This window comes from Thamnophis sirtalis, unplaced genomic scaffold, assembly GCF_051295495.1.
Source record: "Thamnophis sirtalis isolate CommonGarterSnake01/CBP01778 unplaced genomic scaffold, rThaSir2_p1.2 scaffold_10, whole genome shotgun sequence".
NCBI classification, from domain to species: Eukaryota; Metazoa; Chordata; class Lepidosauria; order Squamata; family Natricidae; genus Thamnophis; species Thamnophis sirtalis.
Genome location: NW_028261390.1, coordinates 26649474 through 26667220, shown reverse-complemented (window position 1 = coordinate 26667220; position 17747 = coordinate 26649474). Strand labels below are relative to the sequence as shown.

Here is a 17747-nt window from a genome sequence, read left to right as displayed (position 1 = left end):
GTTGAATTTCGATTTTTAAGTCCTGGTATTTTGCAATTTTTTCATGTTCCTTCTCGGCGACCCTGCTATCACCTGGTATTGCGATGTCTATGATTGTGACCTTATTTTTCTCAACCAGTGTGATGCCTGGTGTATTATGTGCCAGTATTTTGTCAGTTTGAATACGGAAATCCCACAAGATCTTGACCATCTGATTTTCGGTGACTTTTTCAGGCTGATGTTCCCACCAGTTTGTTGCTGTTTTAATATTATAATTTTTGCACAAATTCCAATGGATCATTTGTGCTACTGAATTGTGCCGCAATTTATAATCAGTCTGCGCGATTTTTTTACAGCAGCTGAGTATGTGATCAACAGTTTCATCAGCTTCTTTGCAAAGTCTGCATTTGGCATCATCAGAGGATTTTTCGATTTTGGCCTTAATGGCATTTGTGCGGATAGCTTGTTCTTGCGCAGCCAGGATTAGTGACTCTGTTTCGTTCTTTAATGTACCTGTTGTTAATCATAACCAAGTTTGTTCACTGTCCACTTTATCTTTTATTTTTTCCTGAAATTGGCCATGCAGTGCTTTGTTCTGCCAACTCTCCATTCTTGATTTTATCACATCTTTTCTGTATTCTTGTTTCGTCTGTTGGGTCTTCAGTAGATTTTTGTTCTTTACTTCGATTAATAGATGTTCTTGACTTTCTTTTAAATAATCAGCCAGTGCATGTTTTTCTTCTTCAACTGTTTGCTTCACTTGTAATAATCCTCTGCCACCTGATTTTCGGGGCAGATAGTCTATCAGTATCACCACGTGGATGTAAACTGTAGTGCATTGTCATCAGTTTCCTGGTTTTTCGGTCCAAAAGGTCCAAATCAGCTTGTGTCCAGTTAACTATACCAGCTGTGTATCTTATAACTGGTATTGCCCAGGTATTTATGGCCTTGATTGTATTTCCACCATTCAATTTAGATTTCAAAATTTTCTTAACTCTGTTGGTGTACTCTCGCCTGACAATAGTTTTTACTTCTCCATGCTTGATGTTATCCAACTGCAGAATGCCTAAGTATTTGTAGGCTTCATTTTCATTGCATTTAATTAGTTGGCCATTGGGCATTTCAATTCCCTCACATGCAGTGATTTTGCCCATTTTTATGGATACAGTGGCACATTTTTCTATGCCAAACTGCATTGAAATATCGGTGCTGAATACTCGGACTGGGTTTGTCAATGATTGGATTTCTATTTCTGACCTTCCATAGAGTTTCAAATCATCCATATATAGTAAATGTGAATTTTTTTCAGCTTCTTTGGCTGTTTGGTAGCCTAATTTCATTTTTTTTAAGATTACTGATAGTGGGATCATTGCGGTGATGAAGAGAAGAGGTGAAAGTGAATCACCCTGGAAAATTCCTCACTTGATATTAACCATTCTGTAGATCTCATTCCCTACTGCCAACTCAGTTCTCCATTGTTTCATCGCCTTTTCAGTAAAGGATGTAATATTTTTGCTAATGCCAGTTATTTCTAAGCATTTTATGATCCAACTATGTGGCAGTGAGTCAAATGCCTTTTTGTAATCAATCCAGACCATATTCAAGTTCGTTTTCCTGTTCTTACAATTTTCTAATATCATTTTATCAATTAGGAGCTGATCTTTTGTGCCCCTGCTCCTTCTTTTGTTGCCTTTTTGCTCTACTGGCAAGATGTTGTTTGTTTCCAAATAATCCATCATGTTATCTGCAATAATGCCTGTGAGTAATTTGAAGGTTGTTGGCAAGCATGTTATTGGTCTGTAGTTTTCAGGTGTTGTTCCTTTAGTTGCATCTTTCTGAATCAAGTATGTTTTTCCAGTTGTCAACCATTCATCAATTTGGCCCTTTTGTAAAATTTCATTCAGTTGCCTGGCCAATATTGCATGTAAACTGGTCACATATTTGAGCCAGAAACCATGTAATTGGTCCTTTCCAGGTGATGTCCAATTCTTTACCTTTTTTACTTGATTTTTGACCATCTCAGTTGTTATTTCTAATACTTGCATTTGTTTGTTGCCAATGCTTTTCTCAAAGTCATGTATCCACTTTGCTTCCTTGTTGTAGTCCTTTGCATTTTCCCACAATTCTTTCCAGAATTCAACTGTGGCCTGCTTTTCTGGTTTTTCACTTTTGGTGTCACCATTCACATTAAGACTTTGATAAAAACGCCGTTGGTCTGATCGAAATTGCTGATTTTGTTTATATTGGATGATTCGTGCTTCATATCTTTCAATTTTTCTAGCTGTTGCTGTTATCCGCTGTTTTACAATCTCTACAGCTTCATTGATGTTTCTTGTATCCAATCTATATCTTCTGATTAGCCGATCTATGATTTTGTTGTTTTTAAGCCGTTGCTCATGCATGTTCTTTAAGTTACTAGCATCTGCCCTTAATTTTTTGATTTTTTGTTCTAAACGGATTTTCCACTTTGGCTTTGATGCTTTTTCTGTTGTGTGACTAGGTACTTTAATTTTAATGCCTAGTTCATTAGTGACTATTACAGCTGCGCTGTACATTAACTGGTTCGTTTCCAAGATGGATCCCGGTTCAATTGTTGAAAACACTGCATTAACCATTTTCATGATAGGGGCCAAAATTTTCTTAGGCACAGTTTTTAGTGATGGTAAACGTTGCCTTTCCTCATTAAGCAGTAAATGCTCCATGATCTTATCCTTCAATTCTTTTTGTGTTTTATTATTATTATTATTATTATTATTATTATTATTATTATTATTATTATTATATTTATATGCACTGAATGCTGTGTGCAGAATGTATCCCTGTGAAGATGTGAAGAAAGTGTCATTTCAATGGATGTTGATATGCCCAGGTACCACATTTTACATTATTATTTCCTTCTGTTTCTCATTTTTATTTCGGAGTTACAATAATCCCGAAACTTCTGAAAGAAGGTCTATATACATGTTGAAAGAAATGTCTTCTGGGTTCAGCTCCAAGAGGGGAAAAAGACACTGGAGACATGGAGGCTGCTCGGAAAGATGGACAGGACCACATGGCTTGAGTCCTGAACAGAAAAGATGATCACATGCCTCAATGTTGGGTGCAGAAGAAGAGAGAGCTAAGAAGGGACTTGCAGGGTTTTTATAATCTGTTTGGCCCCATCTATCTTTTTCCTGTTCCTGTGTAAGAAATGTATTCTGATTGGTTGTCAGACTCCCATGGGTCATGCAGGGGCAACTAAGATGTGTTTTGAATCCAGGTTTGGTTGAGTTCTCAGATGCCATGCGGTGAGTGGGTAAAGGCTAATCATGCCTTAATCCCATCACTCTGGAGCTGAAGGGGAGAACTCTTTATTATGTAAAGGGACTGCCTTGGGCATCTTAATGGCCCATTGACAAAGGGGGATGGGCAGGAAGCTGCAGGGAGCTACTTTGTCTTTAAAACATGTTTCTCCCTTTTCCCATCTAGGGAAATATAATATTCTGCCTTTTCAATATTTCCTAGGATATTTCATTTTTCTAGGAGAGGGATGGGTTTTAACTTCCTACATACACAATGGGCATTTTGTTGAACATAAACTCAACAACTATGTCATTAAAAAATTGCCCATTTTTCAAAAAGTAAACTGCAATTTCTTCCCCCAGCATTGGAACTTTGGGGGGAAAGCATCTTACAGATACATATGCACCATTCTCCTGTACTTTCATTTCTACATCCATGTTTCTTATTATTTCTTTGGCTCAACTTTGATTCCACGCATTTATTTTATTCATTTCAGGAAATGAAACCTCTGTAGTTCAGAAGCTGCAGCAAATGCAAAATGATGCAGCAACAAGCAGTGCCTAAATAGCATGAGGCTTCATTACCTTTGATTGAAACTCGGGTTCTGAGGCTGAGCAGAATGATTTGGCTGATTATTTTTTTCCTTTGGGGAAAAAAGAACTTGCTTAAATCTGTTCCATTCTGATTTGTGGTTGCCTATTCATTTTTTAATAGGGAAGCAGTGGCTCAGTGGCTAAGACGCTGAGCTTGTCAATCAAAAGGTCAGCAGTTTGGCGCTTTGAATCCCTAGTGCTGCGTAACGGAGTGAGCTCCCGTTACTTGTCCCAGCTTCTGCCAATCTAGCAGTTAGAAAGCATGTAAGAGGGCAGTGCTCATCTCCATTTCAAAGCCGAAGAGCCAGCACTGTCCGAAGACATCTCCAAGGTCATGTTGCTCTCCTGGAGTCTCCATGCAAGGTATTTGGAACATGTCTCCTGTCCTCTCCTTAGCTGGAGAGATTTCAAGGAACTTGTGTGCTCATTGGTTCCTTGATTCTTGCTGTGGTCATCAGCTCTGTGCACGATTCGTCCTCCAGAAGTCATTTGTTTCAGTCTCATAGTGTGTAATTTAACTTCTGTTGATGGACAGGTCATGATTGTCCCCAAACAGCAAAAGTATATAATCATAATTTAAAGAAGTACAATTTTAAATTTCCATAATGCCTTTTAGAAGTTATGGAGAATTTCAGTTCTCTATAAATGTAATTGGTTAAAATTGCAAACTTCTCAGCCAAAAACAAGATGTTACAATTTTTTTAAAAAAATATTCCATTACAGGAGAAGGGGGTTCCCTTTTTACCTCTGAATAGATATTAAAATTGCAGTGGCATTGGCTCTTTCAAATCAACTCCTGAACTCAGGAAGAAGCTCCTCAACTGGATTGTGAGCCCCTGCAACCTCTTCAAAAGTTTATAATTAAATAACTAATCATTTTATTACTGAACAGATGTTCAGTTTGCTCAAAATAACTGCCAGTCTTGAAATGTATTTTTTGAATAAATTGCCTACATTATTTTTTCTCCCACCTTAAATTACAAATGTAGTTTAAAATGATTATATACGAAATTGTGATTAAAGAGTTTTTTATTGTTTTATGTGTATTGCAATTTTAACAAAAAATACCTAGTATTCAGTAGCTCCTAGACCCATGATGGCGAACCTATGGCATGTGTGCCCGAAGTGGCACGCAGAGCCATGTCACCTGGCACGTGCGATGTTACCTGTTCCTCTTCCGGGTTTCTGGTGCACATGCGCATGCAACAATCATCTGGCTTTGTGTGTGCGGCAGTGCCAGAAACCTATTAGAGCTAGACTTCTGTTTTCTGCCGTGAGCGTGTGTGTTGACCAGCTGATCAGCGTGTGCGTATGTGTGGCAAAAACCAGAAGATTTGCTGTCCGGCGCACATGTATGCATGGGAAAGCGGAAGTACTTTTTCCGGAGTGTGCATGGTGCATGAAGCAAGCAGGCGAAGTTATCCCTTTTTGGCACTCGGTGCCAAAAAGGTTTGCCATCACTGTCTAGACCTTTCAGTCAGGAACATGGTAGAACACTTAACTTCCAAACTAGCCCAGCATCAACTTCCCCAAAAATGCAAAGAAAAAAGGAGGGGGTGGAAGAAGAAGAGGAAAAGTGTCCCTTCAATGGACAATGCTTCTTGACCTTGCTTTCCTTTAAGAGACAACCTGTGACATTTCACAAAGGTTGTGGCAAAGTGTGAATTATGGTTATGGGCAAAGACACCCCTCTCCAGAGCCAACAAAGCTCTATTCATTCCTCCTGGCCACGTGTATGCGTCTTGTTATAAGGAAGTTGGGGTGCTGGGAATGACAAAATGTAAAGCTTGCAGACGTTTAAAGCACACATTTCCCTGTTAAAACTGGACCATTTTCAATTGCCACAGAAAGCCTGATCTGGATTTCAAGACACATCCACATCAGGCCAACACACACACACACACACACACACACACACACACACAGTATGTGTATGTATCTAATGTGTATGTGTACCCCCACATACACACACATGCAGACACACACTATATGTATTTATTAACATGTTCTTAAGTTTGTTTGTTTGTTTTATATTAAAAACTTACTTTGATAAGGTTGAAGCCACATCATTAAAAGAAAATAGATTTTTAACCTTGCTATCACTTTTCATATTTACATGTTTCCCAAAAAAGCTCCTCTTACTTTTATTGCAAAAATAGTAGCTTGCTAAAAAGAAATAAACAACCCATCACATGGAATAAAATACCTACCATCCTAAGAATTCCTTCTTTGTAAACCTAGTCATTAAAATGTAAAAAAAGATGTCATGGGTTATTTATCTCCCTGAGATCACAAGTTTTAGATTCCAAAAAACCTTGCATACAAATTAGTTGTCGCATTTTGGCTAGAAAGTGCAAAATGCTTTTCTTACTATAGTCAGCCTACCCACATCCTGGGGGCCAGAGGCTAATATTAAAGGTATTATGCAATTGCTATTAATGTATCCTGATTAGGAATGTCAGCATTCCATTTTGTCACGCTAGCAAATGTTACCAAACAAGGGAAGAGACAATTAATCTATAAACAACTATTATTATGTACTTTCTCCAGAAATTAGTAGTTTGAGTTCAATATGGAGAAAAAATAATCCAATTGTAGATGTTTTCAGACTTCCCTCTCGCACACAGTTATATTTAACTAATTTTTAATGCCCAGACTACTATCGGACTGTTTCCAACTTGGTGAGCTTCAATTGCTGAATTACAATTCCATGATCTATAACAAATCTGACTATTTGCTAACTGATGGGAATAGCAGTGCAACACAACTGCAACCTACCAAGACAAAGTTAATGTAGAAATTCTAATTTCTAACTTCTATATTGATGTTAGAGGGCATTGGATAGTATTGGTAGAAATGAATTTTACAGCCAAAGTACATTTAAGATTGTCTCATTCATTGGATGGGCACAAGTTGTAGGTAGACTCATTAGAACAGTATATGATTTGCTGTGTTTAGTGGAAAAATGGTGTTATGCAGGAATGTCAAACTCCCGCCCCGTGGGCCGGATGTGTCATGCACTGGCCACACCCACAATTGGTTTAGCGAAGGGGAGGGGAGTCCTGATACATCACGTGAAGCTGCCTGACAACATGAGTTTAACACCTCTGGTCTTGTGAAGAAAGCCAGACCAAAACATTTTATTACATGATATAAAAAAATGAAGTTATATTATTATTGTTGTTGTTGTTTGCAGATATTTAGACTACATTTAGCATTTTTGTCCGCCTATTGAGACATTCCTAAAGATCTAGGATAGGCAGATTTTGTTGCTTAACAATATTATAAGATATAATCACATCATGAAAGCTGTTACAAGCTGCCTTTTGCAATTGGCTGTTGATGATATTGTCTGTTACTATTGGTACTACCTTTCTTTCTTTTGCCATAGTCATTGTGCTTCTATTTGCAGATCTTTTTTTCTTTTTTTTTAATTTTCCCCAGTCCTGTGTTTGCTATTCTTTTGTCTCTAAGTATTGCAATGTCACTATACAGGTATTTTTTTTCTTTCTTTGTCTTATCAACAATTGTTAAGTTTGGGTTGTTGTATGGCAGATGCTTATATGTTTGAATTCTAAAGTCCCAAAGCACTTTAGCTTGGTCATTTTTTTATCACTTTGTCTGTTTTGGGGTTCCCCCAGTTCTTGCTTGCAGGCAAATACAATTTCTTGCAGATATTTTGGAGTACAATGATTGTTACTTTATCATGTCCTTGTCTGTACAATCTTCTTGCAGCAGCTAATTAGATGATCCACTATTTATCCAGCTTCTTTGCAGAGGTAGCATTTGCTGTCTCCTGCTTGCTTCTCAATTCTGGCTTTGTATGCATTTGTTCTTAAGGCCTGGTCTTATGCAGCCAGAATTAGCCCCTCAGTCTCTTTCTTCAACTTTCCTGCTCTTAGCAATTGCCAGGTCTTGCTATTTGCTTTTTCACCTAGCTTTTTATGAACTGGCCAGGTAATACTTTTCTTTGCCAGATCTCTTTTTCGTTCTTCCTTTGACCTTTCTTATAGGCCACTTTGGTTTCTTTGGTATTCAGTAAGCTTTCACGAGGAACTAATTTTCAGTGCATTTTATTCATTGTCCTTCAGATATTCTTCTTCTTCTTCTTCTTCTTCTTCTTCTTCTTCTTCTTCTTCTTCTTCTTCTTCTTCTTCTTCTTCTTCTTCTTCTTCTTCTTCTTCTTCTTCTTCTGCCTGAGGTAGTTATAACCTCACTGCCACTTATGCTCCTTGATAAGTAGAGTCTACCAACATCGAGGGATGCCTGGTGTTCCCTGATCAAACAAAATAATTTTGGCATCTAAGACAGAAAATCCCATAAGCCACAGTCTGTTGGGAACCAGACCACTGAAGCAGTGGGTGAGCGTGCAAAGCTTCATTTGCACATGCATGGCATTTAAGTCAAAGTTATTAGATATCTGAAGTTTGAAGTGTTCAAATACCTTTTGCCAAATAACATGATAAACAAAGCAAAGATGGGCAGAGAAACACAAAAAAATGATAAAACATTGTAACATGACATTTGGCAAGAGTCTGCAGAAATACAAAATAAATGAAAGCTCAATAATGCATGATGACAGAATGTCCCCTGACATAAACCGCATGTAACAGGAATGAAATTGATTAATGGAAAGTACACGTAGTTAAACTCTTGTTTTGTTCATGTAGTACGTTCATATTAGGGGTTTTAAAAATATTTTTGTTGTTACTGCTGAATCTATCATCACGATCTGATGAATATACTGATTGAATTTGCTCATTAGACAAATCCGCGTTCTGTTCATGTAGTACGATTTGATAGCTTAGTAGTAATCTTGACTATCACTAAGTGTTGCATCTTTTTATTCTTGATGAATGTATTTTATTCTCCTTACATACACTGAGAGCATATGCACCAGACAAGACAAATTCCTTGTGTGTCCAATCACACTTGGCCAATAAAGAATTCTATTCTATTCCATTCTAATAAATAAGTTCAGACAAGTTTTTAAAAAAAAATTTTTTTGTTGTTGTTTTTGCTGAATCTATTATCATGATCTGGTGAACATCCTGAGTGAATTTGCGCATTAGGCAAGCCTGTTCCCATGGATTATTAGGGTTACAGGGAAAACGATCAGCCTGCTTATGGAGTTCTTCGTAAAAGCCAAGTTATTTTAGGACCCAGCAGCAATCTTTGCCGCTCTCGCTTACACACTGCACCGCTATTAGTGTACAACTGGCCGGGTCATCCCCGTCGCTTGCTCCTTCTGCTGGAACCCTGTGCGCCTGGCTTCAGAAGCGCTTGCAGGCACAGGAAAGGAGCGAGAGGAAGGCCGTTTCTTCCCCATCCCGGACAGAAGCTTTCCTTGGCGGAGGGACGCTCACGACGGTATTGCTGTCAGCGAAATGTCCCCTGCCCGGTGAGGGCCGCCGGCTGGGTCTGCATGCGCCTGCGCGGTCGCGCCACTGGATAGCGGACTTGGATAGCTCCGGCTTGGGTCTTTCCCCTGCTTGACGCGCCAAAGCCTCATTCGCCTCCCCTTCTCTCGCCGTTATCTTAGCGCGGTTGCAGCAGTCGGCCGAGACTCCGGGTCCTCCCTCGGGGGGCGGGGCCACGGAAAGACCGCGGCGTCCCCACCTCCTTTCTCGGTAGCTCCAAGGAGAGAACGGGTTTACTGCACGGGGACGCCGCCAGCCGCATCTTTTCTCCTCTTCGGGCTTAAAACTGGATGGAAGCCGCCCTTGGGGAAGGCTTGGTGGAACCTCATCGACTCATAACGGGAATCCCTCAGCGGATACTGCTGCTGCTGCCGTCCGCGTTCAATTCTTGCGGCTGCCCGCGGGCTGCGAGATGTTGAGCTGCAGCTCCAAGAAAGCGCTCGGGGGCCCCGGTTCGGTGCTTGCGCGCGCCTGAGTCGAGAGCACGACGACGACCTGCCGGCTCCTGATGGACACGGAGTCCCGGGCACAGCTCGGGGCTACTGCTGCTGCATCTCGGGAGAAGAGTCGTGTGAACGACGAGCCGCGGAGGGACCCAACGCTGCTGCCTTCGTATGGGTGGGATGCTGGGCGGGCTACCCATTCCGGGCCGTCTCGTTGGGCAGGGGGCTTAAGAGGTAGCTTTTAGAGTTGGGTTTTTTAAACAAAAAATATTCTTATTAGTTTCATTTGGAAAGCCGAGGGGGGAGTGTGGGTGTGGGTGTAGGCGACCACAAGCCCGTCCATGGCCAACCCGCGGCGGTGCATTGAGCTGGAGCATTTCGAGGAGCGAGACAAAAGGCAGCAGCGCTCGGGCTCCCGCCGGGGAGGGGGCAGCTCCACTTGTAGCAGCAGCTCGGGCCCCAAAGGCAACGGGCTCATCCCCAGCCCCGCGCACAGCGCCCACTGCAGCTTCTACCGCACGCGCACCCTCCAGGCCCTCAGCTCGGAGAAGAAAGCCAAAAAGGCGCGCTTCTACCGCAACGGCGACAAGTACTTCAAGGGCTTGGTCTACCCCATTTCCAGCGACCGCTTCCGCTCCTTCGACGCCCTCCTGGTCGACCTCACCAGGTCTCTGTCCGACAACGTCAACCTGCCTCAGGGCGTCCGGGCCATCTATACCGTCGATGGCAGCCGGAAGGTCGCCAGCCTCGAAGAACTGGTGGATGGTAAGGAAAAGCCGACGCCTTCTCAGTTGCCTGTACTGCGGTCTTCGGACCTAAGCGCTGAGCTGTGGGGAAGCCGCTCCGGGGTGGGCGTGTTTAGTAGTGTAGCCTAAGCGGCTATCAAGGGCGTTTTCACCAGTTGGATTCACACAGATCTCTCCACATTACCCACAATGCTTAGATGATGTCACCTTGTTTCAGCTGATTCGCATGGCTTAGTTAAATCGGACTATTCTAACGGGGGAAATCCGTGCATAAGGTGTAGAGACGCTGCCTCGGTTTCCGATGAGGAAAAGGCGCTCTTTTATTGGGGCAGGGGAATCTCTCAAAATCGAAATGGGGATATTAGCAGGCTGCTGACATTGGGCTGGTCCAAAATGTAGATTGGTTTTTGTTTAAAACATGATCTGGCGTTCCCATCGGCCTGTAAATAGCTGGAGGACAGGATTAAAAAGTATCCCGAGTGAGATTTGCAAAAAAAGTCACAATGTTGGGGTAAAAAATATTGATTAGACAAACGTTTAGTGGTTTTAAATCCTAGATTTTCAATGCTGTGGCACCTGGCCTTTATAATTAACATTTGCAGGTTGAAAAACAAATATTAAAACTGTGGGATTAATTCCATGGATTACTTTGAATTTGTAAATATATTTCTACTGGACCAGCTAAAACAGCTCCAAACTGTCTGAGATTGGTTATTATACAGAGAAATGATAATTGACTATATAACATCTAATGCATAAAACTGAAAGTTTCTGGGTTTATTTTCATATACTTATTTTGTGGTGGGAAAAAATGGTGGTTATCAGATGCTATTTTAAAGATTGAAATGATTAATTTTTCCTGGTATCTTCCAGGGACAAGTATAATCAAAATAACTTAGTTTTCTAGAACTTTCTGTTTACCTGTTACTTCAGATCACGCAGTGTCCATAGTACTTAATATAGACTATTTTAAAGATTAGCTTTACATACTTGTGTTTTTGAAATATAAATTTTCTATCCATACATACCTGTTAGAATAAGTATGCATTTAATGAATTTTTAGATTTTCCCCTTTTTATGATTATGTTTTTGTTGATTGCATGACATGAATCTATTCCAGAATATTGAAGGATTTGCTACTTTTTAAAAATGTATAGCAGTCTTCATCATGAACCTCCTTCAAATACCTTTTCTGACCTTGGCCACAGACCCCCAAGACTTAATTCAAGATTTAAACCATAACATTCCTTTAAGTCTTCATGGACCCCCTGTGACAACATCATGCCCCACCCCATGGATCACCAGCAGAGGTGGGTTGCTCCCAGTTCGGCCCGGATCGGGCAAAGCAGTAGTAGTGGCAGCAGGAGGCTCTGCCCACCTGCCTGGACACTTCTGCGCATGCGAAGAAGTGTCGCAATGAGCGCACCTAAACCAGTAGTAAAAAAAATTGGTAACCCACCACTGGTCAGCAGACCACAGATTGAGAACCATGGTGTACAAGATTTCTTGGCTGATAACTAATTATTTCACTTACACAATACTTCAATGCAAAGTGTTAAGCACTATTCACATTCAGGGATCACAAACTCCAGTTAGAATTGTTTATTCAAATAAGCAGTGTCTTCTTGTCTAATTCCTGTTCCCAAAGATATTTGTGTAAGGCCACCTGACTACGTGACCTACTTCAGTGATTCAAATGAATTGAGAACATTATCCCTGTAATTCTATTACCTCCTGGTGCTAGAATGCTAAACTTTAGCATTGAAGGTAACTAAGTAGCTACTATGAGTAAATATGAATGAGATTGTATTCATAAATTGATAGGAATAATACAATCTGATTTTTCTTAATTAAAAAATATGTTTATTCAATTCCTGTATTCCAGTTTCAATCTGTGACACCATTTTGCAAACATTTAATACCAATTTAGACACACATAATTCTAGAACTCAGAGAAAACAAATTTAAAAATCAAGATCAATCAATTAAAACTAAATGAATATTAATTAAGGTATGTTTAGGTAGAGAATGTAGAGCTGATCTGCAAGAATTGGGTAGATTTTTTTCTTAAATATTATTTTGTATTTACATTTTTTTTAAAAAAACTGTATGAAAATGTATAATCCTCAGTACACATGCTTGATGTTTATTTAGGTGTGTTTAAATAAATAATCTGGAGCCTTAATCAAACTCCTTCAGGCTGTAAAGTTGTATATTTTCTGCTAGGTGTCTGGAGGAAATACCCTTCTGTCCACTGATATTGTTTTCCTACTTCTACTTTATAAATATTTTACTGTACTGTACAGTTGCAGTGTATTATCTAGCTATTGCATATTAAGTGGCATCTGAACAACTAATACCTTTGTGTAGCCAAAGCTTGTGGTTTCACATGACATCAGCAAGATAAAGTAAAATTGCAATAATAGCAACTTTACCACATTTAATGGTAAAATAATCTTATACAGGTTCATAATTATATTTAACAATGTTTACTGATTTTGGAGGACAAGGAGTGAGGTTGACAGATTGATTATGCTTACATTCATAATCTTCATAATCAAGCTGAAATCCACTACTCTATTTTACAATTGATTTCAGCCAAAACGCTAAGAAGAGATACTCTCTTTTAAAACTTGCACGGTTGTTTCCAAATGCTCCCTTCTTCAAATGTAGGAAATGATTTAATCATCATATCATTAAGATCAAAAACTACAGGTAGTCTTCAATTTATGATCACAATTAACCACAATTAAAATTTTGATTGTGAGCCGTTGTGATTGTAAGTTGATTTATCATGTGATCAGATTCAATTTTACCATGTTTTTATGATGGATGCTAAGTAAATCACTACAGCTGTTAGTTTTAGACTTACAATCATGTGATTCACTATCTTTTCAATGGATGGTTTTGCTAGAAAAATATCACAAAATGTGATCACGTGACTGTAAGATGCTGCAAACGCTTGTATATGTGAGCCGGTTACCAAGTGCCCAAAATGCAATCACCTGACTATAGAGGTTGTGTGGCAGTCATACCTTTAAAGATAAGTTATGTGACTTTTTTCAAATCAATTATAACTTCAAGCATTTGTTAAGTGATGTGTCATAAGTTGAGAACTATTCATATGGTCAAAAAGATTACTTGTATGGTCAAAGAGACTCCTGAGGAGTACCAAAGAGGTTTTGGTCATAGCAGATTGTCAGTTCTTGTTTTAGAATACTGCAGGTGGAAATGTATCTGTTAAAAGGAAAACAGCTATGATTTATCCTTGGGTCATAAGATATAATATTGCATAGCTTCCTGAATAGAAAGTTTGATCACTGGTTGTGTACAAAAATATTTATGATAGTGGTAGGGTACAATTTCCAACTGATATTTGAAAATGATCACATAACTCAATAACAGAAAAACATTGGATTTAAGTGTTTTATCTGTCATGATTCATTAGTGCTTTACTGCAGCAGTAGAAACATTAGCAGTAACATCAACTTAAGATATATTGTTCAAGAGGCCCAATACATTATATAGAAAATTAAATCTGCTTCTCTTTAAGGAGGTATATAACAATGAAGAAAGGGAGTGGTGGCTCAGCAGCTAAAGGCGCTGAGCTTGTCATCTGCTCAGCTGCCATTCCTTGCACCAGCTTGTAAATGCGAGTAGATAAATAGGTATCATTTTGGTGGGGAGCTAACAGTATTCCGTGTGCCTTGGCGTATAACCATGCTGGCCCATGACCATGGAAATGTCTTCAGACAATGCTGGCTTCCTCAACTAAGAAACAGAGATGAGCACCACTTATTAGAGTCGGACTCAACTGGACAGGGGAAACCTTTACCTTTATAACTATGAAGAGCTGTTTATCTGTTTAAAAAAGCTTGCAGAGTTTAGTAGTGGAGTAAGTTCAACGCTGTCATGTCTAGCTAAGGCCAGACAACTGCTGTCTGAAAATCTCTGGGAATTGTGTTTTCACTGGATTAAATGGATTAGTAGACCAATTTCAGGGGATATATTTCTAAGTTTTAAGAATTCTTTAATTGGCTTTTTATAAAGCTGTTTTCTCAGAATTATTGCTCAACAGTTGTAAAGGCATGCTATAAAAGTAACTACTTCTAGTCCACATTGTTGTAATCTTGGAAATCAGTCAAAAAAGATAGGTTGGGAAAAATAACTATTGTTTTAAAAAGTTACTGTTAAATAAAAAAGTGCAATTGCTACATTTGTTGATCACAATCATTGTAGCAACTTAAAGACTAGCAGCCTTATTATGTAAAATATGTGAATTATGAGTTACAAATGTATCTGTGGTTGAGAGGGAAATGCAAGACAGAGAGGTAGCTATCTTATTATGTGACCATTTAGATAACTGATAATATATATATACACTGATGAACTGAGATAATGTATATGTGTGTGCATCATACACAGATATACACACCTTGCATACATGATTGTAAAAATAAGTTCTTTGTCATCAATCATTTCTACAGTGAAATCATTTGTTTCATTGTTACTTGTTTCTTTCATAATGAAATCCTCCCCTTGCTGTACCTTTATTCAAAAATTGGTATTTTGAAGTTAACAACAGGCCCTCTAGCTAATTGAATATTGTCATATTTTTGTTTGGATTTAGTTTCTTTTTTTTTAACAAAAAGAATAATATACTATTACTAGCCAAGAATAGCTTAATATCAATGGGATAAGATAATCTCATAGAACGGCTAGTATATGCATTTATTATTGTTGAGTAATCTGCAACTAGATTCATAGTCTAAAAATGGTGAAAAATTAATAATTCAAAAATTATTAAAATAGTTCCTAAGAATAGCAATAGCATTCAATATGCTGCTTTATAGTTCTTTACAGCCCTCTCTAAGCTTTTTACAGAGTTAGCATATTGTCCCCAACAATCTGTGTCTCGTTTGATAATATAGGATGTAGGAAGTTCCAAGCCAGGTGGGTTATTTTTTTAAAATTAGGATGTTCAGGAAAAATAAAAATAAAATTCTGAAATATAGAGGGAGTCTTTTAGTGTTTCTCTGAGGGTTCCAATCATAGTTGATAATAACATCAATAATTAATGTTATAGCATCAATAGTACTGCTGAATTTCTTTTTTAAACAATTAAATCAATTTTGTTCTGCATGTTCCAGGATTTACTGAGCCATGATGGTGCAGTGGGTAGAGTGCAGTACTGCAAGCTACTTCTGCTGACTGCCGTCTGCCTGCAATTTAGCAGTTCAAATCTCACCAGGCTCAAGGTTGACTCAGCCTTCCATCCTTCTGAGGTTGGTAAAATGAGGACCCAATATGCTGACTTTGTAAACCACGTAGAGAGGGCTGTAAAGCACTGTAAAGCAGAATATAAGTCTAAGTGCTATTGCTATTTAATATTATTAAGAGCAGAAATATGAATCCATAATTCTGTAGACTGTATGTTTAGGCCCTGTATTAAATTGTCATATAGACAATGTTAAAGCAGAGCTGACACATTTGGTCAGATTTAGTTTCTTCCTGCCCGGAATGGGTTCTCTTGGGTCAGAATGTTGGTTCTAGCAAGCTGTAGATATCTGTGCTGTAGACTAGCAGTCCCATAACTTTTAGGCACCAGGGACCAAATCCATAGAAAGAGATTGTTCCATGGATTGGAGGTGGCATGGTTTCATGTGCTGCCTACATCCTGCGGATGGGGCTTTGTTTGTTTATGCATAGCCCAGTTCCTTGCATGCTGAGGATTAGTGCTGATCCATAAACCAAGGGTTGGGGATCCCTGCTGTAGACAGCAGGCTTGGAGGTGTCTCACTGGCAGCTGGATGCACACTTTTTTGTTTAGTAATAAGTAATAGAATATAATAACATAGTTGGAAGGGACCTTGGAGGTCTTCTAGTCCAACTCCCTGCCTAGGCAGGAAACCCTACACCACTTCAGACAAATGGCTATCCAACATCTTCTTAAAAGCTTCCAGTGTTGGAGCATTTACAACTTGTGGAGGCAAGTGTCAGCATTCCAAATAACATCCAAAATTAAATCAGAGTCCAAGGCAAAGTATTCCTCAAAGTTGTTCCACTGATTATTTGTTCTATCAGGAAATTTCTCCCCAGTTCTAAGTTGCTTCTCTCCTTGATTAGCAATAGCAGTTAGACTTATATACCACTTCATAGGGCTTTCAGCCCTCTCTAAGCAGCTTACAGAGTCAGCATATTGCCCCCACAGTCTGGGTCCTCATTTCACCCATCTCGGAAGGATGGAAGGCTGAGTCAACCTTGAGTGGTGAGATTTGAACCGCTGAACTGCAGATAACAGTCAGCTGAAGTGGCCTGCAGTACTGCACCCTAACCACTGCGCCACCTCGGATTAGTTTCCACCCATTGCTTCTTGTTCTACCCTCAGGTGCTTTGGAGAATAGTTTGACTCCCTCATAGTAATAAATGTTTTTTGTACAATATCTAGTTCCAAAGAAAGATTCAGTATAGTGTAGATTCTAGTTTCAGATTAATAAATGAAATTTTACAACAGCCTTTATCTATGAACCCAGATAAGATGCTATTATAATAATGATTATATTGCCCCATGTAGGTAACACATTATGCAATTGGTACAGCAAACTCTGATCTATAAATATTTGTGTAAGTTTTAAGATACCATAGGTTTCCTGGTATCTTAAGGAAAGAATTAACCAGATTATGCTAAATATTTTTTTCACATTTTTTCCTATTTTAGAAATAATATATGATGTATCATTTTTATTTTTATAGATGAAATTTGAAGGTTTGTTAATACTGCTTCAAACTAAACTGAGGGACTGCACTTAAATTTATTCTAGGGAGTAACTATTTCAGCTGCATAATTTATTAAAAAAAATAATATCCATTGTTTTGAAATAATATTCCACCTTAGGAGTGCAAGACAATACATATTATTTCTTTTTCCACCTAACCTTTATAATAGACCATTAAGCTTTATGGATGAGTCAAAATTAGCAGGAACCTTATACCACATTTCTCTGCAATTCACATATTTATCTGGTTGCTTTGGAAGAAAACAGAAAAGCGTTCTGATAGATTTGAGTTACCAAAATAAATGGGGTTTAGTTTGTGTGTAGGAGTGTGAGTTAATTAACATGCAATCACTATAGCAAATTATTTCAGACTGACTCACATTTATTTGCAAAAGTTGGTGTGAAACTTGTTTTTCTAATCTGGTGGCATAAAAGGAGGGAAGAGAAAAAACATTCTTGATTTAGAATTGATCAACATACTTACTTAACATTAACTATCTGCCAAAAA

The 17747-nt window shown here is 38.9% G+C and overlaps 1 protein-coding gene across 4 annotated transcripts in view; it reads left to right on the top strand.

Moving 5' to 3' along the window:
- The first annotated feature begins 10043 nt into the window (after nt 1–10043).
- The window catches only part of DCLK2 (doublecortin like kinase 2), a 61509-nt gene continuing 53805 nt past the window's right edge, over nt 10044–17747 (top strand). For all 4 annotated transcript variants that reach the window (XR_001312667.2, XR_001312666.2, XM_014051814.2 and 1 more), the window contains exon 1: nt 10044–10482. Coding sequence is in view for 2 of the 4 variants with exons in the window: in XM_014051814.2 (XP_013907289.1) it covers nt 10059–10482 (424 nt within the window). In the remaining 2 variants the exon portion in view is untranslated. The remainder of the gene's footprint in view (nt 10483–17747) is intronic.